The sequence below is a fragment of the Hetaerina americana genome, unplaced genomic scaffold, assembly GCF_022747635.1.
Source record: "Hetaerina americana unplaced genomic scaffold, ioHetAmer1.1.p SCAF_1, whole genome shotgun sequence".
Taxonomy (NCBI): Eukaryota; Metazoa; Arthropoda; class Insecta; order Odonata; family Calopterygidae; genus Hetaerina; species Hetaerina americana.
The window spans coordinates 4,375,843-4,400,380 of NW_027286069.1; the positions used below are offsets into that span (position 1 = coordinate 4,375,843).

At 40.3% G+C, this 24,538-nt stretch overlaps 1 protein-coding gene across 1 annotated transcript in view; it reads left to right on the plus strand.

The window, feature by feature from the left end:
• The window catches only part of dysc (whirlin protein dyschronic), a 209,279-nt gene that overhangs the window by 46,308 nt on the left and 138,433 nt on the right, over positions 1–24,538 (plus strand). The window contains exons 7-8 of the mRNA XM_071590149.1: positions 12,132–12,351; positions 15,191–15,343. Coding sequence (XP_071446250.1) covers positions 12,132–12,351; positions 15,191–15,343 — 373 coding nt within the window. The remainder of the gene's footprint in view (positions 1–12,131; positions 12,352–15,190; positions 15,344–24,538) is intronic.

Below are 24,538 nucleotides of genomic sequence, written 5' to 3' on the forward strand. Positions count from 1 at the left end.
TTTTAAGTAGGTGAAGTACGAAAATAAGTAATTAATATTAATAAACTCTTTGCATTCTTTTGATTTGCACATTTAACTATTCTAATAAAAATCTTAAAAATGCCAAATACGTGGAGACCCGTCAAGCGTGTTCGCAAAGTATTATACATTTGTCATGAATGTTGTCATCGTGTTAGTTGGGCGCTCAAAATCCCATCTCCCATCCCACGTCGTTAGACGACGTTTCGCTAGAGCGAACTCAGAGCCATAGGATGACGCCATGTTGCACCCACTCAGCTCTGTTCAATAACTCTGCAGGAAATGTTGGCCTTGGGAGTGGGGTACATAGCCTCATGACTGCTAAGGGGCAGATTCTCTGTCGCGTGCAACAGATATTGGTCTGAAAAAGGGTGGATTTAGGATGGTAGTGAGGCGGTTTAGGTGCCGCCTGACCTTCGCCAGCTGGATGGAAGCATGCCAACGGTATACGGGCCGAATGACGTGCGCCCCCGCCCGATGGTTCACTCATGCAGACATCGAGGCGCTCGATAAGAACTTGCTTGCAACCTGGTCGAACCAGTAAAAGGCATGTTAAGCAAAGATTGAGAATATTTGAAGAGATAACCATGCGGAACACAATGGAATATTAAAGTTTTTATTGACAGAAGCCTCTTTTTTGCACATTACCCAGCCGTTTCTTATGTCAACAGTGAAATAATATAGTCAATGTTTTAGGATTGTTTGGGAAATGATAAGAACGCTGAAGATTTATTTGTTTAAGTCTCACATATTTTGACGTCACATAATCAACACAACCATCAAACTCATGAGTCCGGGGCGTTATGAGTTTTACCGTCTGTGCGATTTCTTCATCAACCCCTAAAACGCATTAGTCTCGCAGGTAAGAGGACTTTCTCCGTTGAAATTTTCCAATATCCAAACTCATTCCTTCAAATTTATAAGTTATCCCTAGATCGTTATATTATTATAACGCTAATTGTTCCTGATGTTTTCCTTTTCATTTTAATACATTCTTATGGAGTGTCCATTCGCCTGTTGACTGCCGTATTACATTTGAAAGTTTCATGGACAGTCTTGCACAAGAAAGTGTAGAGAGGATTCCTGAGCCCTTTAAAATGGGTCAAACGGTTTAACTTCCAATCCGACGGACTTTAGAAAATATCCCTTAGTTGTCTCCTCCGAACACCCCGGCGGGATTCGGAAACAGTACTAATCACAAATCTCCCATCGTAGGGATTCGAATGCAGGCCCTCGGCAAGAGAAGCCATTATATATCGATCAGGGTATCGTCTTAGTGCCCTTCCAGAGTTCTCTCATCCACATTCTCCTGCCATACTATAGCTCTTGTTCTCCCATGGTACCTTTCGACGAATGCCATGCGGCGGAAAGGACCTCACCCGTCGAGACCCTGACACAATAATTCCTCATTCCACGCTGTGCCGGGAACACCTCAGCAATCTAATTATGCAATTCAGTGGAAAAAGTCGAAGATGAACCAAATGCAATGATGAAGAAGAGATCGTATTTCACGCAAGCGGAAAAAGTCAGAAGTGGCAAACAGCGGACTCCGCGTCACAATTACGCAATGTTCCCAAAAGCCAATTGTCGTCTCTCTCCTCTCCAGTTAGATTGTTGTGCTCTGGGTTCTTTTGTTACTTCACTTACAAGCGACTCCAATGTAGTCAAATCGGAACTAACTTTTATATCAGTTGATATGATTTCGTTCATTTAATGAACTATAAAGGGGGAATCATAACAGTTTCAGGTTTAACTTTGTGGAACTCCTTCATGATGAGGGTATAAAAAGAAACTTTCCGCATAAATATTCTTTTAAGGTAAAATTCCTAAAAGATTTCAATATCTTACCGCGCCATCCCCGCCCCCACCAAGGTAGTGTTGACCATTGACCATCCCTTAACGAAGGTCAAGCCATTGCAGACAAACGGTCTCCTAATTAAATGTAGAACACAATGTGCGTGTTTTCCGCGGCTATTTCTAAGAGCGGTCGAGTGTTACATTGTGTTCTTCATTTAATCATCATAAAATGAACATAAACTTCCGCAAATTTGAGCAAGAAACCTTCCAATACATACCCTCTCCCTCCCTTAACCCATTTATAGGTTGCTCCACCTGCACTCAACTTACCCCGCCCCCCTTACTCCCCCTATCATCCTCCCCTCTTCGAGCCAGGCTATATAAGTTAGAAGATTTTTTATGTATGTTACCTGATGATGATGCGCAGCATCGAAACCATGGTAGTGAAATATTGAATCTTTACGGTGGAAGGGCAAAGTTTCTGTTATTTTACTCTCATTATAAAGGGGAATATTTTATTACCAACTTTATCCATTCCTGAAGATGAAAATCTCTCATATCATACAGTTTGGTATGACAAATGGTCATCACTCGGGAGGGAAATTTATGCGGCAGCCTTGGCAAGGACGTTAGATGCAGGACCAATGCCCTCGGTCAAGTGGCTATGGTATATTCTTGGAATCGCTTTGCTTTGGAGAGCAGCTCTTCACTGACCTCTTGCTGGGATAAACCTTCGCCGTAATTTTATTGATGCCGATAATATTCTTCTGGTTGACCGAAATCGATATCGGAGAAATATATCTTCCATACTATGTTTTAGATTGATTATGCTAAAATTAAAATCCACGAATTGCTGACGTCGGAGTATTTCACTGTAAGTGTAAGGCAGCACTAAAAAGTTTTGTCACTCAGGTGTGGTCGGGTATCTGTCGTGGACCACGGAGAGTTAACTGTTTACACTTAATGCCTCGAGTTTTCGCACAGTCTATAATGAAATACCGGATTCGTGTGTTAAGCCTGCCTAGAAACATTTTCCAAAATTGGACTTGGGAAGGACATTGGGAAAGGGTGGGAAGAAAGTTGGCGTTCATTTGTTCGCCCTATGTCACGAGGGCGCCGGCCTTCGTCATAAGGGCCGCTAGACGCCCCCACTATCTCCAAACCACTCGGACATGATCGCATTGCGAGCTGTTTGTTTTTTTTTGACGCCATCCCTCTCTTATTTCGCGTGACGGTGGCTTGTGGGCGTAAGGGAGTAATTTGCAAGGGTTACTCAACCGCTTTGACGTCGGGGTCGTGGGAGGGGGGTAACTGGGGGATTGAGCAGACACCCCCCCCCCTTCCCAGACGTACACAGACCACCCCACGAGTTTGCACACACCAATCTCACATGTGCAAATCTCACTGTAAGCTAAACGCGTTGATTCTCGATTGACCCCGGTAGCGCGGACGCAGGACGTAATTCCGAAGGCGTCCGACAGGTGACGATACCGTGTCCCGGTCGAGGCATAGGACGAGCGAGACCTTAAATGAAATCCTTTCCATCACGCCGACCTTTTTTTACCTTCCTCGCGAAAATGAGTTGTCATAATGCGACCAGTCAACTCTAATAGATTCCGACCGCGGATGTTTGGTTTATTCTATATTTAGGGAGGATTGTTATCGCCGGATCGCTACATGTATCCTTAGCAGTTAATAATACAGTATTTATTCAATAGTGAGAGAGGGAGCTATTTATGTTCCGCGAATATTTTTGTATATTTGTGTTATTTAAATTAAATGGAAAATTTTTTGAGGTAAGTTCCCTAGGAATATATGTACTATGGTGTTTTATTTTTCACAGACTGATAATATTAAAGTAGTGGCGTTAGAGTCATATTAATAGTCATATATGTTTCGTTAGCAAGTTCTATATCACGTCAGGTTTATGACTCCATAATTTCCCGCCCATCAATTCTCCTGCAGTGCTCATAAATAAATGCGGCGAAAGGGACCTAGTCAGTCAGGTTTGGGGCCCTGCCTCATTCCACTTGCTCTTGGAGACACCTTAGAAACCAAATTATTTAACTGAATCGACGGTGGCAACCTTGTCAAACGTTTTCTTTCTTCATTTTCCAATACTTTTCATCTCAATCGCCACCAATGTATCACCGTACCGTGAGCATATTGGTATTTGAATAAAAAGTAAGCGAACATTCAAAAAGGCATACAATCCAATCAAAGAGGCGTATCTATTCATTCCTCTGCTAAATTATTCATTTTAATTAGTAACACTGTTTGTCCCTCCCTATGCGTATAGCATATGCATCTCTTCTCTCTGGTAAAACTCGGTCCTGATCGCGCTCTTACTCTCACGACTTTGAGCTTCGACTCCTAAAAAAAAATCCCTTCGGCAAATTTTGGTCCACAATCGGTGCAGGTTGGTAGGGCAACATTCGCACGATCCATCGATACGATTTTCAAATTTGTTTACAGTGATCAGTCACTTTATGTCTGTGTCCGTCTCAACTTTCATTTCTAATATTTCTAGCTTCGCGACTGACCATAAGTTTTTGTCGCAATTAAAAATGTATTTGTTGATTTTACTGATAATTATCGTGCACTAAAAAATACGAAATTCAGAGAAGCACTCTGCCATCTCCACCACCATACTATTCACTCTTATCACACACTTTAATCCTCGGCCGTTGCATGTGATCTACTAAGCAGACGGTATTTTTAAAAATATGCATTGGTTTTATTGTTTAAAGGAGTAAAATATTATATTTAAGCCACGGCGGAAATTATATGCATCTTAATGGATCGTTTCTCGATTAAAACCTCTCGGACTAGGCCTGTAGGGAACCGGGAGAGAGAGAGGCAGGGAGAGATCTCTGTGCATGAGCATATACGTATGTGATCGCAGGATCCGGGTGTGGCGGGCGAAACCGCGACCGCGCGATGAATTCCCATTTGAAGGGAAAGAGAGAGGGAGAGACGGCTTCGCTTGTTGAGCACCCATCCGAAGCACTGTCCCCCTTTTGACTGCCATCAATCTCACATCCCTAAGCGCGCGCGCTCACACGTGCGGCCTTGAATGAACCCTCTTTCCCTATTTATTTCCCGCCCCTCTCCATATCCCTTTCCCCCCGACTTCACTTTCCCTCCTTCCGACTCCCGGCTTCCTCCCCGTAAGGGCCGTCTCTCACACCTTGTGCCCGGGGGCATTAGCACCCCGCCTCGACGACAAATAGCCACGAGCACGCGATGCCGCTATTAAACCGCGTGGGACGACCACTCGGTCAGGGGTGGATTGGGTAGGGTTGGGGGGGTTGGGTTGGGTTGGGTGGGTGGGTGCAGGTGAGGGGGGCGACTCATTGGCAGGAGGGTGGGCGATGGGCCAGGATGGGGGAGAGGTGTGGTATTTGCGAGTCGAAGGTTTAATCAGGAATACGATGATAATAATAATGTAATGTGCCTGGAATCATAGTACAACTCCTTATACGAGGTATGTTCAAAATATACTTATACGAGGTATACATCTACGTATGTACGCAATGCTGAGAACTTCAAACTTTGTCCATATCTATAACAAGTTTGTCCTCCGATCATACAATTTTTTCCGAATAATATGAGAAAATCTTGTTTCGCAAAATAATTAATCAGTACTTTTTTGCTCGTAGTCTCGAGGTTCAGTAGAAATAAAAAGTATGAGGACAAGAGATCGGAAACAAACGACGATGAAAATTTGAGGTCTGAAATTCTACATTTAATTATCCACCGTAATCAACACGAAATTGATCAAACATTGATTTTTCAATTAACAGACAGAAAATATTTCGGGAGGGGGTAGAGTGAGGGTGCGTGGGGTCAAGAGGTAGGGGGGTTGGTGGCTGTGTAACGGCATGATCTTTTCCCCTTCTTCCATCGCGGGGGGGACGGCTCTCCGTTATCGCTGCCCTCGCCAATAGCGATCTTGCGCCGAGCCCCCTGACACATCCCTCCCGTCTCCCTCTTTAATTCTCCGCACCCCCTCCCCACCACCCCAAGGCCCCAACGGTTCGACACTCTCTCATAGGAATCAATTCTTCGTATGCACTCACTCCACGCCGCGAGGAAATCCATCAAACCGGTGGAGGAATGCTCTCCATCGGTTAATCTCTTGGTTAAGTTCCCGTTGTATTGTGCAACTGTACATGCCAGCCGCCCCCCGATGACCTCACCGACAAGAAACATAAGTCAGTACGAGTGATTCTTTTGTTTGGGCGCCAGGTGTATGGCATTAACCTGGCAGGTGTGCAACAAATAAAATCATAAGAAAACCATTAGAGATTAAGATTTATCATTCAAATTCATTTTTTTTACTAGAAATCAAATCCCACTAAACGAAGTTAGTTTTTTACAGTAGGATCTTCGGTGATAAAAGCCTCTTTAATGTAACAGTAAATGATATATCAAATGATCGATGCCACAAATGAGCATTTAAAAACAATCTGTTATATTTTCCAGAAATGATATGTGTACTACTATGTTTTCTCCCCGCGAAATAATTCATATCCAGGGTGCGGCGCTTAAATCCGGACAAGCACGCGTTTCCTCGAATGGAATTTCCTCGACGGGTAAGCGGAACCTTCCGCAGACTTCTCCAAAGCATTACATTTAGCCACAAGATCGTAAACAGTTGATCTGGGTTACCAGAAGAATCGAACTATTTCGAAATAACACGCCCAGCGCGAACACTTTCGATAAAAGCGGATCTTCGATTGTACTCCGCACGTGTACGTAATATCTCGGCCATGTTGGATTATGACTGTTTACTAGATGCCCATAGCTTTCAAGAACGCCAATTGCGACCTCCAGTGGTACTACAATATGGCGGGAAATTCAAATTGAAATGTTTCCAGGTTTAGGCGTCGCCCCTTATATACTTATTTTAAATAGCAGCGTCTGTTTCATTTATAAAATCCTCATTTCTCAAATAAACGCAATTCGTTTCTCATGGCTAGCATGTTCGTTCTCAGTTCAGTAATTTCATCCATGTTCAGTTTTATTTCAAATAATAAATGAGGGGATGAGAAAAGGTGCTTACTTATATTGAGTACGTAAGAGCATCGAGGATTAAAATTAGACTTCGAAATCAGAGATCAGGTCTTCCGAGCTTCAGTCTACACAGTAGTAATTTAATCATTGATAGGTTCATGAGCGGGAATTTGAGAGCTCTGCTCAAAGAGACATTGATGATATCGGCTAATAACCGTGGGGAGGCCAATTAGGGTGGATTTGCTTGCACTCAATGTGATCGCGTGGCTACCGAGGGCTTAATACCCTCTGTAATGCTTACCCCGCCGCCGTTCCATTTCCTTCCTCCCTTTAACCCTTTCATTCCCGTGAAGTGGCTTCGTAAAGGCAGTTATCTTTAGGAGGTTTTTAGCATTTACATACATACACAACAGCAGATTAACGGTGGATTGCTGTTGGTTGGTGGAATAAATTCGGAATTTTTAAAGGCATCTTTAGGATGTTCTAATCAGTCATCCCTTTGGAATACTATGATCCCGATGACCTGTTTTGTGGTACTTTTCAGACAATCCTTCCCCAGACAGGATTTTACTATCTATATCTACATATTCCATTTGGAAAAGATCAACAATCGCTATCACTAGTGAACCTTAGATTTAGAATGAATTTATATTGAGGAAACACCCGGATGTATTCCCAAATTCTAAATGCAAAATATTAAATCTTAACTTTAATATGAAGAGTTAATTACTTTAGCATAAGATTTCGGATCAAAAGAAAAAAGTGTTTGCATCAACTTCGGGGCTCAATTGAAATATTAGAATAACCCGGGACGAATCAATGTTTCAAATGTTTTTATTCGACCTTATCCTCTATCCGATCTCATTCTGAAATCAACGTACGTGCCCTGCTCTTCCTCGTTCAAGTTCGCAGGGGTTCGGGTCCTCCCGACAGTGATGCATAATTCATGGCCACTCGGCCATAACCATAACATTTCATGCCTGTCATCTTTTACAAACGATCTTGAATCGTCCATACAATTACGTCAGTATGAAAAGGTACTTGAAACCGGAAATGTCGTCAGCGAAATTAAACCGATTTTGAGTGGTCAATTAATTACGTGTATGTGTGGAGAGGATACGTTGACTATATGACGCTTGTTCTGAAATAATTTGCAGTCTCGTGTCTCAATCGTCCATCTCCGTCTTCTCTTTTAAACTCATTTCCCGATAGGATATTGAAATGAAACTACGAATAGGTGTGACGTCTGAGGTTAGTTTCCAAGCAGATCCTATGGGTTCGATTCCTGGCGATGGCATTCTCATTATAAGTGATGGGGTAAAAATTGGATAGAATGGGAGTCTCGATCAGAGAATTTTACTTACTGTACCGTTGAAGGTACTTATCGCACCTTAAAGCCTGCATAAAAGGTCCGTGCGCTATTTAATCATATTTTGCTCAAAGCCTACAACTCCCTTGTCCTGAGAATTGCAGATAGTACGACGTCAATGGCTTAACATTCCGTGAGCTTATCACGTTTCTCCTAGGCCGATCAGAAACGTTTCCAGTGTGTGGCGAGAGTTGGAGCACGGTCGAATCTAAGTCCTCCTCCTCTAGGAAGTCGCCTCCTCTGGGAATAGGGTGTTGCATAATTTTCAGGCGAAACCCAGGTGACATCTGGCGTGCGAACGGTAGGTTCCGTCTGGGAAGAGATCGAACTTGAAATGCAAAACGCCTCCACGTGGTGGAAAGACGGAATTCGCCCGATGTTATAGTTTGTCGCCGTATGTTTGAGGGCAGTGCGTGCTCCGGTGCCTCCTGTTTCATAATGCATAATTAACTCTTTAGATTGCGCAACAGTTGCTGTAAATACTTTTTTACCTTTTACTCCTCGACCAAACTAATGTTTGCACGCGTACTCTGATGAATTTCAATATGAGCGTTCCTGTAGAAAGGATGAATTTCCTCAATAATTGGACGGCTGAGTTGAAGTTTGAGTGAGGGTGTATTGAAGAAACGATTTGCTGTGGCCGGAATTGACTGCGCACATGGCGGAGCAGGTGGGAGGAGGCGGGCGATTCCGCGCTTTGCTCCCGTGAGGGGCGGCAGGGAGTGGGACGACATTCTGTTGCATAATTTAAGTTCGCTCTGAAAATGAAATCCATATTTTTTTGCTGGTTTATGTAATATACTTCCATCTAATCTTTTCTGAGGATGTTATATTTTTAACTTGATACGTAGTGCAAGACAAATCATTAGTTTTAGAAATTAGATAATCAAAAAGTACTCATGAAAGTGGCTGTTTAATCGTTTTATATTTCATTTGTACTGAACGAAAATAATTGTATAATCCAGGTTGAGATTGACACGGAAGTGATCGCAGGAAACTTTCAAAATAAGATAAGTGAATGTCAGCAACTAACCATTTGTAATATCGGATATATTATTTATGCATAAATTTTTTTTCAATTATCATGCAAAAATTTCTAAAAAATTTAAGCATCATTGCTTATAAAGGTATTTTAGTACCATTTTGGTGTCTTTGAAAGTTTTTTTTTTTACTTTCGTCGCAAACCTTTTGTTGTTATATTTAGTCGAATATCTTACTGAGTATGTTTTAGACGACTTAATTGGCAAATTACTTTTCAACGGCATGAAACTGCTTTAGTAGAGGTACCTTACAATGCCCGGTGAACAGATTATTTTTGACGAAAAAAACACGCGTTCTCTGCCGAGGTCTGGCGTGAGGCGAAGCATACGTTGAAGGTACTCCACTCTTGCCTAGAGTGGCGTGATGTGCCACTTGCTACACCAGAGTCAACTCAAGAGTGGCGTACTGGACGGGACGTTGTGAAATAATTTTAAATGAAAGCAAGTCACTTACCATCCAGCGGGACAGAAATTTTACCTCCCCACTTCGGTGTAAGTTGTGTAGCCAGTAAATCGGCTAATAAAACATTTACGATTAAGCCGTTTGAGTTTAAACATTCAAGTTTAACCATTTTAGTTCAGAAATGGTTAAATTTCAGCCTAGAAATATTTCAATTAAAATAACTCACATATTTAGAAGCTGGAAGTTATGCAGAAGCATCTCTTTATGGTTTGATGAAAACAGGTAGCTCATTAAAAGCTGTTTGTGTTAATTTTCACTCAGCAGACTTGAATGAAATATCCTCAGTTGCTTCCCAGTCTATCAAAAGAGATCCAAAGTATGTGATTAAAATTGAAACTTGTTTCAGTATTACGTCGGATTAAGTTATATAATTTGTGCAATTTTAGAGTAAAAACTTTGATTTTTTCTTAGAATTAAATTAAAGAACCTCTAAGTCGTAAGACTTGATACCAATGAGGTTTGGCCATTCATTTTAAGAAAAAAAGTTTTTTATGTTGGAATAGAGGATCAGAAAGCAAATACATTACATGTCGTCATTATAGCATTGACCGTTGTTGCTATTGGAGGCTTAACTAAATAATTGTTCTCTGTTGGAGAACAAGAATTCCGTCATGGAGGAAACTAATATATATATATATATATATATATATATATATATATATATATATATATATATCACTTTTTGAAAGTCTCACGGACGTGAATAATAATGTATAACACTTAGCACTAGTGGACACAGACAAAAACACGCAGAAACACACAAAAATAGTGAGTCTCTTTTTTGTGTGTTTCTGCGTGTTTTTGTCTGTGTCCATTAGTGCTAAGTGTTATACATTATATATATATATATATATATATATATATATATAATTTTATTATGTATATGTATATAATTTTATTATATATATATTTATTTATATTTTATTTTATTATATATATATATATATTACTGAGCAGGTATTTGCTGAGAAATATCTTAAGGAAATATCGTTTCCCAAGAGATAATCAGTAAACGAAGTAGAGGGAAAATTAGTCCAGTATTTCATCGCTCACTTTGCAAGGAACACGAACATTTGCGAACCATAGTAGAAGGTTTGAATAAAGACGAAAATCTATCATAAAAATTGCCTGATTCGTAAAAATATGATTGAAGGAAATACAAAGTGGCTCATCACTGCAAAAAAATGAAAATAGGAACCTTTCGAAGTAATGACCATCATATTAAAATGAAAATTTTTACAATAATGACTCCTAATGACTTGATCGCACAGTAATCCTAAAGGTATCGATTAGGCAGTAGAGATAGGCCATTTTTTTCAAGCATGCCTATTTCCCTTTCCCAATACTGGTATCCTTAATGGCATCACTTTCTGGGCACTATGCTCATGTAAAATTCATATTAAATAAATCAACTAATTGATTGAATTTCAAATTTGAGTAAATTAATGTAAGAATGATGCGCAGAAAAATCTAATTTCGAATGCAAATAATTGAGCTAATTAGTCCCTTCCCTTTATCATTAAGCACATTAGTTAAAATTAAGATGTTTGTAAGTAAAGTTGTTCCATCACAGTAGCTTAATTCTAAAAAAAATCACGCCAACCCAACCACTGTACTCGAGATGGGTGGGATTCGACCCCACGGTCCTCGTTCCGCTTGTGAAGCGCCTGCCTCCTGAGGCGCCGAAATTACTCCTAATTGCTTAATTGCACATGACCGCTGGTTTTCAAGTAACAGCGGAATCCATTAACACCCAGCCACTCAACAGAATCTATTAACATTAAAAAGGCCTCGGGATTCAATTATCGTCCTCTTTGGTGGCTTCCATCACCTTGACCCCTTTCGGCCCATGCGATGCCCTTCCTCCGAAGTTTTCCTTCCTCAGTGGACGGGACTTCCTTTGACCTCTTCCTGTCATGCTTCGTGATGGAAAGTGGGCAAAACCCAATGGATCGAATCAGTCGTGTGTCTTCGCGTATTGATCTGCGCCAGTGAGTGAGAGAAGGATAGGGGCTTTTAATTATGTACGGGCCCTTGTGTTTGTCCTTCCGCCCCCCCCCAACCCCCCCCCCACCCCCGTCACGGAGGCCCGCTCCCCTGGTCGTCCCCCCCCCAAGAGAGAGAGAGCGGGGCCCCTCCCCCCTCCTGATCCCTTTGGGGGCCCATCTCTCTTCGGGCCTTTCCCCCGACACTCCGCACGTCCGGAGAGCGGGCGAGGCGAGGTGTGCTCCCGGGACTCCAGTGGGAAGGGGGGAAGAGGTCCGGGGGGGGGGGCAGGCACGCAAGTACACGCGCACGCTGAGGCGGGCCGTGCCGCCCGATCGATCCGCGCCCTCTCTCTCCCCCCTGTCGGGACGAAGGGGGAAAGAGAGAGGGGCAAAACGCATAGGCAACCGCCGCGCGCTCTCTCTTGCCGCCCCCGCAGGTGCGCTAGTGGCCTTCCTTCGTCGTCGGCGGTGGACGGCGGGGGACGCGGTGCCCTGGGCTGCCCCTCGCTGCAGATGGTCGAGGAGAAGGCCAGGAGGGTGCTGAGGAAGTCCGAGTTCGCCACCCTGGCGTACTATATGCGGGAGTACGCCGCCCGGAGGATGGCGATCGACGCCTTCCTCGCTGTCCTCCTGGAGATGCTGAGCACGCCCGAGAAGGTAAGGCGGCCATCTTGTATCCTCCTCCCCTCCCCGTTCGCCTCCGGAGGGTGGAGATAGGAGAAGAGGGGGTGGGGGGAGAGGAGGAGGAGGTGTGCGTGTGTGTGTGTTTTGGGATTCACCTGTCTGGGAGTGCGCAATCACCCACGCCGGGCATGGTACGATATCGGAGGAGAGGAGAGGGACAGCGGGGACAAAGTTGCGCCTCCCCTGTTTCCACAATACAGCCTGTCCTCCCCTCTTGGCGTCACCCTCGGGCACCACCACCTGGGTCCCATCACCGCCTTCCTATATGCCTCAATGGAAATCATATGAAATCTTCCCGACGCCTGAGTAGCGGTCAGGAGAATCCAAGACAACAGTTCCGGAAGCCGTTCTATTCATCGCCACTTCCATCCCCTTCTTCTTCTTCGGCAATCCCTTTCCGCGAGTGCGCCGTACATTTTCGGCTTGTGACAACTCCATAGCGAAGACCGGCATTTAATTTGTATGCACGAAAGATATATTGCCCTTGCGTGGTAACACTGTTTTCTCTGCAAAATCCGCAAATTGTTGTACTGCGTAGTATCTGGATATTGATTGAAAACCGAGTACGCTCAGGTGGCGTGCATTTTTTCCTTCTATTCGGGTGTTATTATTCCATTCGAGCACGGTGACGTTGGAGAAGTAATTTGAGAACAAGTGGGTTTTCCAAAGTCCAAAATTTTAAATATTGCTCTAATAGGATTATGTACTGGAAAACCTATTTTTAATGCTATGCGATTTCCATAAAAAAAATTAATGCGAACTTCGCGATAGGTTCATCATTAAAAGATCGATTGACGTCAAGAACAATCCTTTTGGAGTCTTATCACAATTCATAACTTGTATCCTTAGGAATTCCATGGCGTTGGAAAGATTGCAAATGTTAAAACAGGTGGACTTTCGGTTTAGGCATATTTTACTCTCTCGTATAATTGGGGTACGAGGCTGAATTTTCAACTATTCTTGATTTAACGTGCCTCTTTTTTACTGTATATATATATATATATATATATACATATATATATATATATATATATGTATATACATATATATATATATATATATATATATATATTTATATATATATTTATATATATATAAATATATATATATATATATATTTATATATATATATATATATATTATTTATATATATATATATATATATATATATATATATATTTACATATATATATATATATATATATTTATATATATATTTATTTTTATATATATATATATATATATATATATATATATTTATATTTATATATATATATATATATATATATATATATATATATATATATATATAGAAATTCTAGTCAAAAATATGAATTTGTACTTATTAAATCAAGGACATTTTTTTAAGTTATCAAAGTTGTGATATATAAAACATCTAAAAATATATTGACCTCCACCAAGTAAATAAGCATATTACGTAGGCCAGACAGCCATTTAAAGCAGATTGCAAATATTAAAACTACTTGATACTGAACATTGTTTGTTTTTATATGTCCAAACATTGATGTGTACTCATACACTCTCTCCAATATACACCTGTTGACAAAGAAGACAAACAATAGAATTTTGTTTGTGCTGCATATTTTTTTTAGATTTACGCGTCTATTTCATTAAATGTCTCTTGAAGAATCAATAAACTCTTCCTGGAAATATTTGAGCAAAACAAATTTCGGTGGTTTTCTTTGGTGTTTCGATATTTTAAGTAGCTTTTCTCTCGGTGACTCCGTAATCATTTATCCTCGGCATACATTCTGCTCTTTAAGCAGAATTTTCATTTTCACCTAATATTGACAATTATAACTTCTCACTGCCCGCTATCTTATATTTTAAAATTAAATACCACCAATTCTACGCAGCGAAAATATCATTACAGTCACATTTTGATATTTTAAAACATCTGTCTAGAGTAATATGGCTGTATTGATATCAGTTCATTAATTTACCTGTACCTTATTTGATAAACGTGCGCTAGAAGCTAATAATTGTGTAATTAGTAAAGAAAAAGATATCGAGTTCCTCTTTTAGAGGCTAAATTATTTAGAATTAGTGTTTGTTATTACGTTAATCTAAATTTATTTTTAATCGAATAAAAATCAACCTATGTATTAATGAAATGCGTATATTTTTGATAGGATTTCTCTTAAGGTATAAGAGAGGTTCAAGAGAGGTCAAATCAATAGTACCTCTTGACGAAAATAGGAAATTCGAGAAAAAAAAGAAGTATCGATAAAGGAAAGGTAAGTCTCCAAAGCATTTAAATGTTGCTCTTTCAGAAATCTGCATAAGTTATGTGCTAATATTTCAATTTTAGAACTTAAAAGTTGTAATCAATATCAGAGAATAAATGTAAGGAAGAAACTTCTTCCAAAGAATAATCTTTACTTGATATTTCTCTGACTACCTAGTAAAATTTCAGAGCACAAACGTTTAATTGTTTCGTATTATATTTTTTAATATTAATGTAGTATAGAATATTAACAACAAACCCAAATGCACTTTGAGTAACTTACGTGTAAAAAATATTCATAAAAACATATATTGCCCGGAGGAATTCGGAGTTAATGAAAATTTTCAAATGTTTTACCAGAATTGGCCAAATCTTTTGAGTGTTTTAATTTAAGAGTAAATTGTACAATAAGGATATAGCACTTTTCCAAAAAATAATTACTTGGTGGAAAAATGGTCATATGCCTACCTTGAATGAATTATTTCCACTGAATCAGTCCTGAAAGGGTTTCACTTAATTTTAGGAGGCCTGAATTACATTCCCTTGTTTCTCTCATTTCTCCAGTACACCTTGCTTACGGAACTAAGGGAGGTAGTGGCATTGGAAGACCGCTCTCGATTCGACGAGTTGGTGTATCGGAGGGAGGCGGAGGGCCAGAGGTGTCGGGAGCTGCGTCAGATGCTCATGGCCGGCAATCCATCAAATGCCGCGGCGAGGGTGAGTCCTGCAAGGATTTCTTAAACAACTATTCTGTTTTGAAGTAATATTTTTGTCGACATTTCCTCCAAGACAACCAGTCCATTTTGAATGCTCCGTGAAGAAACTGAAATTAAATTAGAGAAAATTCTAATAAACTTTAAAGTATTGTGAAGCGATGGCCTTTTTAAAGGAGTGATTTGAGGAGGAGCATTTATGTTTTCATGTATTTTCCGAAGGATCGTGACAAAAACTCGAACACACTCGAACTCCTTCTGCGGTTTCAAAGAACTGTTACATTGAATAGGCAAGTTTTGACTGGAGTTAGGGTGTCTAGATTCACTTCTTTGCTTCCGTTTCCGAAATTTATCGGGGTTACTTCCAGTCTCCAGCATCTCGTTCAGGATGTTGTGAAATGTTTCACCCTATTTTTTTGGGAACTCACTCGAGTTCTCATTTTTTAGAACACTCAGCATTTTCAGGCTTCCGGATATGTGCCTACATAGGAAAGAATGACATTTGTCGTTTAGAAAGTATGAAAAATCGATTTTTTTATTTACAGACGGCATTTCAAAGTGTATCGTCCGCAGGGAGTTCCCAGATTTGTGTGTTCCTTTCAACCCGATACCATTTTATGCCTTTTTCGAAAGTTGAATCCGCGAAGCAGTCCTTCATCACGCGAAAATAGACGTAAAATATTTTTTGTGGGGCCATCGTCTGTAAATTTTCATGCTTTTGCTTGGAACTGTTCAATATATTTATTTTCCGAGGCATTTTTAGCAATCAATAAAATAATGTTTATAAACCACAGAATGTGTCATTTTATGGGAACATACCAACTGTAAGAACTATTTTCTTTATATTATAATGTAAATAGTTTGTAGTTGATTTTTAATGAAATTTAAAATGTTTTGCGTTATGTTCTTAGTAGTGAAAATTATTAACGATTCTATGATGCATGCTGAATATTTATTAGTATAGAAGTTATTCATAAACTTTTAGAACTTTCAAAATTTACCTTTCATCAGCACTCTTCAAAGGCTAACCCACCTAGTCTAATTAATACAATAATTGAACGAATTATTCGCAAAATATATTGGTTTTGCGAATGAAGGCCCTTAAACAGGATGTTTATTCCAACTAAGAATTAAACTAATTCTAACTAAGAATTAAAATATTTTGTGTACATATAAACTATTTGGTCGCATGCATGACCAGTTGACACTGTATGATAAATTTAACATGCACCTCGAAATATGCAAAACTATAACCTCGACGAATCTTAATTCCTGTATGAATATTTCGACTTACTGTTTATAATCACATCACTATTTCACTTTTAAAAAAATAAAATTAATTTCATTTAAACCCAAAAGGTATAAAAACTCACCTTTGTCTCACTCTCGCACATTTCGGTCGCGCCACTTGGTGAAGGTTCGATTATCTAATGAAAAAATGTGTGTGACACGCGTAACTTCACCGAGGCGTGACAAAAAGTCGACAAATATCCAAAGGAAACAATTAGGAGAATGGTTTTCAAGGAAGAATGGCTGAGCCCAGGATAGCAAAACACGCGGGTGACTCGCGATGTTGTCAGAGCGACGCGACCGAATTACGAGTCGACCGATCGCCGCGCCCTCCCCACTGACCTCTCGAATTGGGAGGGGGAGTAGTCGGGAAGCGGTGTTGCCGAATTTACCCGGGAGGAGGATGAGGGCCATAGGTAAAGTGAATGGATGCTGATTGAACAGCGGCGGAAGAGAGAGAGAAGAGAGGCTGAAGAAAAACGCGTGACAGGAGATGTGATAGAGGCGTTGCGAGCCCATAATCTCCACGACGCCCCCCCCCCCCCTAACCCCCAGCACCCTAGCGAAGGAGACAGAAGAGGAAATGGGATCCAGCCTCCCGGAAGTGGAAACTGTTTTATTGAGGAATTCCCGGAGAGGGACGCTCGATGGGAGGAAACTCGAAAGACGAGTGAAGCGGCGAGGACTCCTGAGAGAAGAGAGTGGTGCGTGTGTGCGTGGTGGGTGGCGAGTGGACTGAGCCCAGGTGCGGCGCCAACACTCTCTAACTACGTCTCTGGTGGAGGGGTTCATCGGGAAGAGAGCGTCTCCTGTCCTTCGCGTTTGGCGGCCGCCCCACACTCCCCGGGACCCCCCGCCCTCCTTGCTTGGGAGCGCGGGTGATCCTGGGGGTTCGCCGGGGGGGCAAGGTCCGGCCCCACCCCCTCATCTGTTGCGTGCGGGAAAGGAGACCGCGGGGGGGGGGGGGGGAGGCCTCGCGCGCCGGGGTGGGCGTCCCCGCGACGGGGGACGACGCCCCTTGCCCTTCCGCCGCCGTGCCCCCGCCCGCATTGACCCCGGCGATCGATTCCATTCTTCAAATGAGATGGGAGCACGTGCGCCGAGTGTTTTATGGAGGAGTGTGTGACGTATGATTTTGAGGAGGGAGGGAGGGAGGTACTTATACATCGTGGGAAACGCAAGAGGGTTATGAGGAAGGAGAATGATCGTAAAAACGTTATCCATTTTTCGGGAAGAAATAAAGACGGAGGGAGGATGGAAAATATATCCGGGGGCCATCGATAATGGTGATCATATGTTGCTGCCTTGGATGACATATTTGGGGAAAAATGGCGATCATAGCAGTAATTTGCTAACCATTTGTGAATGTTTTTACCTAAGCAAACAGCCATTTATAAGGTTTCATAAAAAGGTTAAGTTTAAAGCAACATATTTTGTAAGAATGTTATTAATTTTATATGATATAGCTTCGGAGAAAATGGGAAGATGGAAAATGTAATGGTATTAGTTAATATATTAAGAGGAATTCCGAGAAACTACGGAAGTTGCCGCAACAGTAAATTTTGACGGAGTCATCCGCTAATATGCATTTCAATGCAACAATTTTAGATTGTAACGAATCATTTTTACACTCTAAATTTTTTGCATTTAAGAAATGGTTTGTTAAAACTTTGATGTGGAGCGTGGTTTTTTACGGCGCGAAAACATGGTCGTTGAGGTAAGACGATAGACGTGCTTTCGAAATGTGGGCGTGGAGAATGTTGAAAATGGTGACATGGGCAGAAAGCAAAACAAACGAAAAGTACTCGACATTGAGGGGGAGGAAAAAGGCATTTTTGGGGGAAATCCAAGGGAGACAGGTGAGATAGATGCAGAGCGTTTTGATTGGCAAGGGGATGTTGAAGAACATGATAGAGGGGAGATCTTCGGGGAAACGGGAGGAAGGAGAAGGGATAGGATAGACATGTTGGACGGCATGAAAGGAGGAAGGAAGTCTATGTAAGAAGGGCTTATTGTAGCGTCGGGTGTCTGGTTGCGTTTTGTTGGGAGAGGCGGGGAAATGTATCGCTGTGCCGTTGTAAGGCCTGTGTTCTTTCCAAATCTGCCGTAACTGGTAGAATACTAACTTGAGTAATCAGAAATATATATTTATTCGTACCGGTAGATTACCTTTAAAAAATATTTATTCGTATAGCAGTACGATTGCATTAACATCGAGGGAAACATCAAGAAGGTGGAGAAGCGAGAAAAAGTCAAGAGCTTGAGTCCTTTTTTGTGTCATTTTAACTTTACATAATTACGCTAGAATCATGAAAGAGAAAATAACTGAGAACTAAGAATAAGAGTGAGCCCGAGTAGAAGAAGCAACCTGAGAAGGAGGGCGCCGGCGGCAGGAAGCAGGTCGGATGAGGAGGAGGAGGAGAAGGGGGCGAGGAACTTAAGGGCGAGCGAGCACTCTCCGATTAGAGAGGAGGCGAATCAGAACAAAAGGTGGATGAGTCGCGGAGAGACTTGTAAGTGAAGGGGTTTTGAGGCGCCGTGGGTCGGTAGGGGACGGGTGCGAGGGGGGATGGTTTTGCGGGTGGATGGTATGGGAGAAATCCCTTTCTCTTGCCGAAGGGTGAATGCACGTGGGGATGACACGGGAGAGATATTTGAAATGGGAGGGAAATACGGGGGTGTGTGTGCCCCGTGGTGCCGGAAAGGAATGGGTTCCTTAGGGCGAATTAAAAAAAAGGAATCTAGCGATGCGTGAAGGTAGAGGAGGAGAAGGGGAAAAAGGGATTGATGAAGGGGAAAACGAAATGATGAAAGGGGTTATAGGCTCTCAGGATGAACGACGTGGACGTATCGGTTATTTCGGGTCATTCTCAGACAACTTCAAATCCTCATTCGGTCCACAGTTCTTCCCTTTTCCACCCTAAAATAAGGAGCCCATGTTTTCGCTCGATTTTGTTTTTGCATTTTCATTGCCATTTTGACACACAAATCTCTTTGCCATCTCACCATATATCATTCCATTTTATTTCTTCATGCTAATTAGGAATTCATTATCCTTCGCGATATGCAAATCAAGTTTTTGCCTTCGGAGAGGTTAATTTTTCTTCTGCTAATGAATTTATTTACCAATTCTCAACTTCATACGAAATATTCAGTTTCAAAACTAATTTTTTTAGTATCATGTTTTAAAATCTTCTGCTCAGTTAGTTTTGCCTTACTTAGCTTCCAACGTTGGGATTTTATTCACGCTTCTTATCCAATTTCACTTCTGCTTAAAATGTAAATGGATGCAATTCACTTATAAATATACCTGGAGAAAATTAAAAGAATTGCTTCATTAGTGCTACTTGATCCTGTCTAGACCATTGTCATAAGTATAGATTCCAAAAAAAAGGACGAAAGCAGCAGATGATTGAATAAGGATCCACTTTTCCTTCTATTTTCCAATGTATATCCACTTAAGCACAGATGGCAATAATATCATATCCTGGACCGGAAGAAGGAAAACTTTATAGCAATTGAACAATATAATTTTCAAAGGCCAGTTATTTATAAATATAATTATTTTTTAGGAATATACGCGTATATATTTCACATTTGAGTACTCTTTCCTCACTTGCAATTTAAATATGAGCTAAGCTGGCCATTTGAGCAATCGTATTATTAGTCATGCATAATATGGGCAAGAAAAGTGTGCGAATGTAACAGTTTGATCATATTGAAGCGTATTTTATTTCGTAGGACAGTAAAGTTCATATCTTATTTATAGTCTAAGGTTACGGTAGGCATGTGAAGGAAAACAGGGAAGAGTTTATCGTCATAATTTATCAAGAAGTAAAGGATTTTACGGATGGTCAATAAGAGGAGGGATTTGGAGGAAATGGACCGGGAACTGATAAAGATTTTTATCAAGGAGATCAAAATGTGATCATAAAGACTGCTTTACTTGAGTGCTTCACTTTATTTATAATGGAAGCTTTTACTAGTTTTAAAGAAAATGTATTCAGCCACTGAAAATAAAAGATACTGATTAAACATACGATATATAATGTGAGTGAAAGCTCTCAGGCGATATCAACCATTACTCTAAACTTGAGAAAATCACGCAAGGAAAGTGAGCGACCGATGTTAAAAAATATTTAATTTTTTTGCGGAAATGATACTGTTTAAAAACCTCCTGGACTCATCATATCCCCGTGAATTTTTTTATGCCTGCCATGCTGTTCACACGCGCCGGGTGCGCTCGGTGAATTGGGGCGTCCACGTATCCATTCTCATCTCTTGGTTAAACCACATCTCAGGGACTGTGACTCTTCATAACGGCGACATTTTCCGAATCCTTAACTGACTTTTCACATTTCGCTTTCCTTCCATGGGATTTATATGCCCATAAAGTAAATTTTGTTCACTAGGCTGCACAGAATTCAGAGCTCTATGGAAAAGAAGTTTGGCGATATTCCAAACGGTGGGATAAAAATTAAATTTCAATGATAACGACGCCGAGTGATTTAAAAATACGAACGGAAGCGAGGGAAAACAAGAGATAAAAATTAGCTTAACTATTTTCAAAGGAGATATCCAAATATATTTTTCACTTTTTCTCTTCTTAGCCTTTAGTCTTTACAGAGAGGAATGATTTCTCGCATCATGGAATTTTGCAGAATGGAGCTTTGGGGTTCCCTGCCTCGTGTAAAAATATTGAAATCGTGTTTTTATATCTTAAAGGGGATAAATGTGAGGTATCGTAGTGTGTCATGAGAATTTTGCTGGTTTAGTTTCCTACCACTGTGCCATGATTTATGTATTAAATACGTGAAAGTCTATTATGGAAGGCAGCCAGTTGAGAAGGGAGGAGGAAAATTTAGATTAATTCAAATAAATTTAAAAGAGTAGGACAATTAAATTCGGCTTTACCATGAGTACCGTCAGCAATTCAGTTATTAATATCCCTTTAAACATATATACCTTATTTCTCACAAATCTCTAGTTATAAGACTGTATTCATGCGATCTGAAATTTTATTCTGATTGAAAGTTTAAGTTCGAACGAGCATAGAATTTATAGTGAATAATTATCATCAACATGCGCTCGAGGAGAAGAAAACATTAATCATCGGTATCTGTCAATGCTTGAATGGATTTGACGCAGATCTCCAGGCCATTTTCCTTTCTAGGGCCCTCTCCATATCCTCAGGTCTCTTTACTTTCGTGCCCTTCATTAAATGCCTGCTTCATATTATTAATTCACAGACCTAGCTTTGTATTCCTTACCCTCCCAAAGTCATCGTTTTTCATTACTCTCATTCCCTCAAACAAACCATTGTGCCTCAAGAGTTTGACAGATGAGTCTGTCTACTGTCATCTTCTCCGTTATCTTCCTTCATCAAGTACTCTATAAACAATTTTTAAGTTTGCCATTAACCCATCTATTTGTTTTATCTTCAGAATACTTATTACATCGCATACAAATTCCTCTCAGCATTTCATTCTTTATAGCCACCATTTGTCACGTATTTGAAGAAAGAAAAATCTTGGGCATATTTTAGAAGGATTTGCAATCATATCCTTGCGTTATAAAATTTCCTTGAAATGTGTCATTTGTAATTTAGTAAGAAAAGGCAAAGATTCCTAGAAGTTGGAATCAGGTACTCAAAAGCCATTTTAATTCGACAGAAATTAGCATTATCAAAAGTTACTGTTGTGTTACCAATATTTTTCTGCCATTATTTCTTGTGGCAGTCAAAAATTGTTGATTTTATTTAATGAATTTTTTTATAGAAGTTTTAAAAATCCCTTTAGATACCACTCACATGGTCATTACTGTGTTCTAAGCAGCATGCAGTGATTTAAGATTTCATATGTAAGTTAAAATTCATTTTCATTGCTCCAGTTTATTGAGGAGGAGATACATAATTTCGGGCTGCAAAAATGAAGGTGCTTCCAATTTGTACTGGAATAGTTGCCATAAAAATTAAAGCATGTAGATGAATATATTTCAATAATTTCAATGGCTTTTTTATTCCAAAAAAATATAATTTTTTGACAAATTCCACGGACACATTGAATTTAATCTGCTTCAGGTGACAGCAAGTAACACAAAATCATTCTATGAATTTTTAACATTTGATAATGGATCCATAATAAAATCAAGATTTTCATTTGTGATGTGAAATATATATACTAGTATATATATATATATATATATATATATATATATATATATATATATATATATATATATATATATATATATATATATATATATATGTATGTATTCTAACTATGAAACTGACAAATTACTCCAAGGTACAATCGATTATGACTCCGCCATTTTAATCTGCCCAAGAGCACTTGACAGATACACCCAATTACGTATCTGCTGTGTTTGATCGTACGGAGTTGGTCTTCATTAGGGAGTCATCTTTAAAATTAAGCCTTGTTGTCGGTTGAAACATTCGTGATTAAAGCGAGTTGCGGGTCGATGCGCTTTGCGACGATTCCAATAGGTTTTCAAAGAGGCTCACAGTCAATCTTGGGCCTGAATATTTTAGCCTAGGTGGCTACCCCACTTTTCTAGTAACGTGAGAGCTCTGGAATCTGTGATGAAGTAGAATTTTGGGCCCTATCCGAGAGAAATCAAGGTTCAAGATGTCACCCGTCAATTGGCAACAAAGTGCGTGGATGTATGTCATTTTGGAATCCACTTGTCTCACTGAAGACAGGACAATTTTTTATTTCTAATTACTATTTAGCATTAGTTGCGAATCACAGAAAATATTATTATCTGGTATTCTACCAGTTAAAGTTAATTTTGGAAGGACACAGCTTATACAATTGTACATACTACAGTAACCTGAAATCGGGCAATACAGTATGTCCCTCTTAAGTTCCGCAAACTTCTTTCCTCCCTTCATTACGCCCAACATGTCTCTCCTATGATTAACCCTTTCCTCGTTTCCTTAACGTTCTCCTCTATATCACAGTCACATCTTGAGGTGCTTTGTGGAGGACACTTTGAGTGAGTACGCCGTCCGTCGGATGGGACGTTAAGCTGCGGACCCCTTGGCGCCTTTCGTAAAGAGTAGGCTAATGCCGACGCCGGGTTTCTCTCCACCCTTCATCCTTTCCTGTCCATCCTCTATGGCGCAAATGACCTCAGCTGTCGGTCGCCTCCCCTAAATACTACTGCCAATCAAAGCGCTATGAATTCATATTTCTTGCCTCCTTTTGAGTTCCCTTAACAATCCTCTCTCCTCCAACACCATTCCGAACACTTCCTCGTTTGCTTTCCTTTCTGTCCACTTCACTTTCTCCATCCTTCTCCACACCCACATTTAAAAAGTTTTCAGTCTACACTTATCACCGTTATTCATTGATAATGTTTACGCGTAGTACAAAATTACTCTCCATTTCAAAGTTACACCGAGCCTTTTCTTGACATCCTTACTCAGCATCCTTGTTATCGATTCTTTCCTCCTGTTGAAAGGTTCTTCGCTTCATGCCCCTACTACTTTGAACTCTTTGGTCCAAAGCCCTTTTTGAGATACCTAAAAGATTTACACCTTCTATAGTTTTTGTCCTCATATTGTAACGTTTAACTTAGCCTTTCTCTTTTTTAAAAACTGCATAACTTTACATTTACATTTGCTCTAAACAGAGACAATGTTATTATAATAAAGTTACATGGAGAACATTTCTTTCGGACTCGAAGATTTTGTACTATTTTCACTTGATTGCTACTTCAAATTTCATATTTCAAATAATTTTGTCATTTAAAAGAGTTCTCCTTGTCGATATCACTTACTTATTCTCTCATACGTACATCCATTGTTCTCTTGGGTCGTCGAGAGGAATGGGAATGTGCATTGCTCTTGCTTTCGCATTACCATGACCTTAATATTTATTTTTAT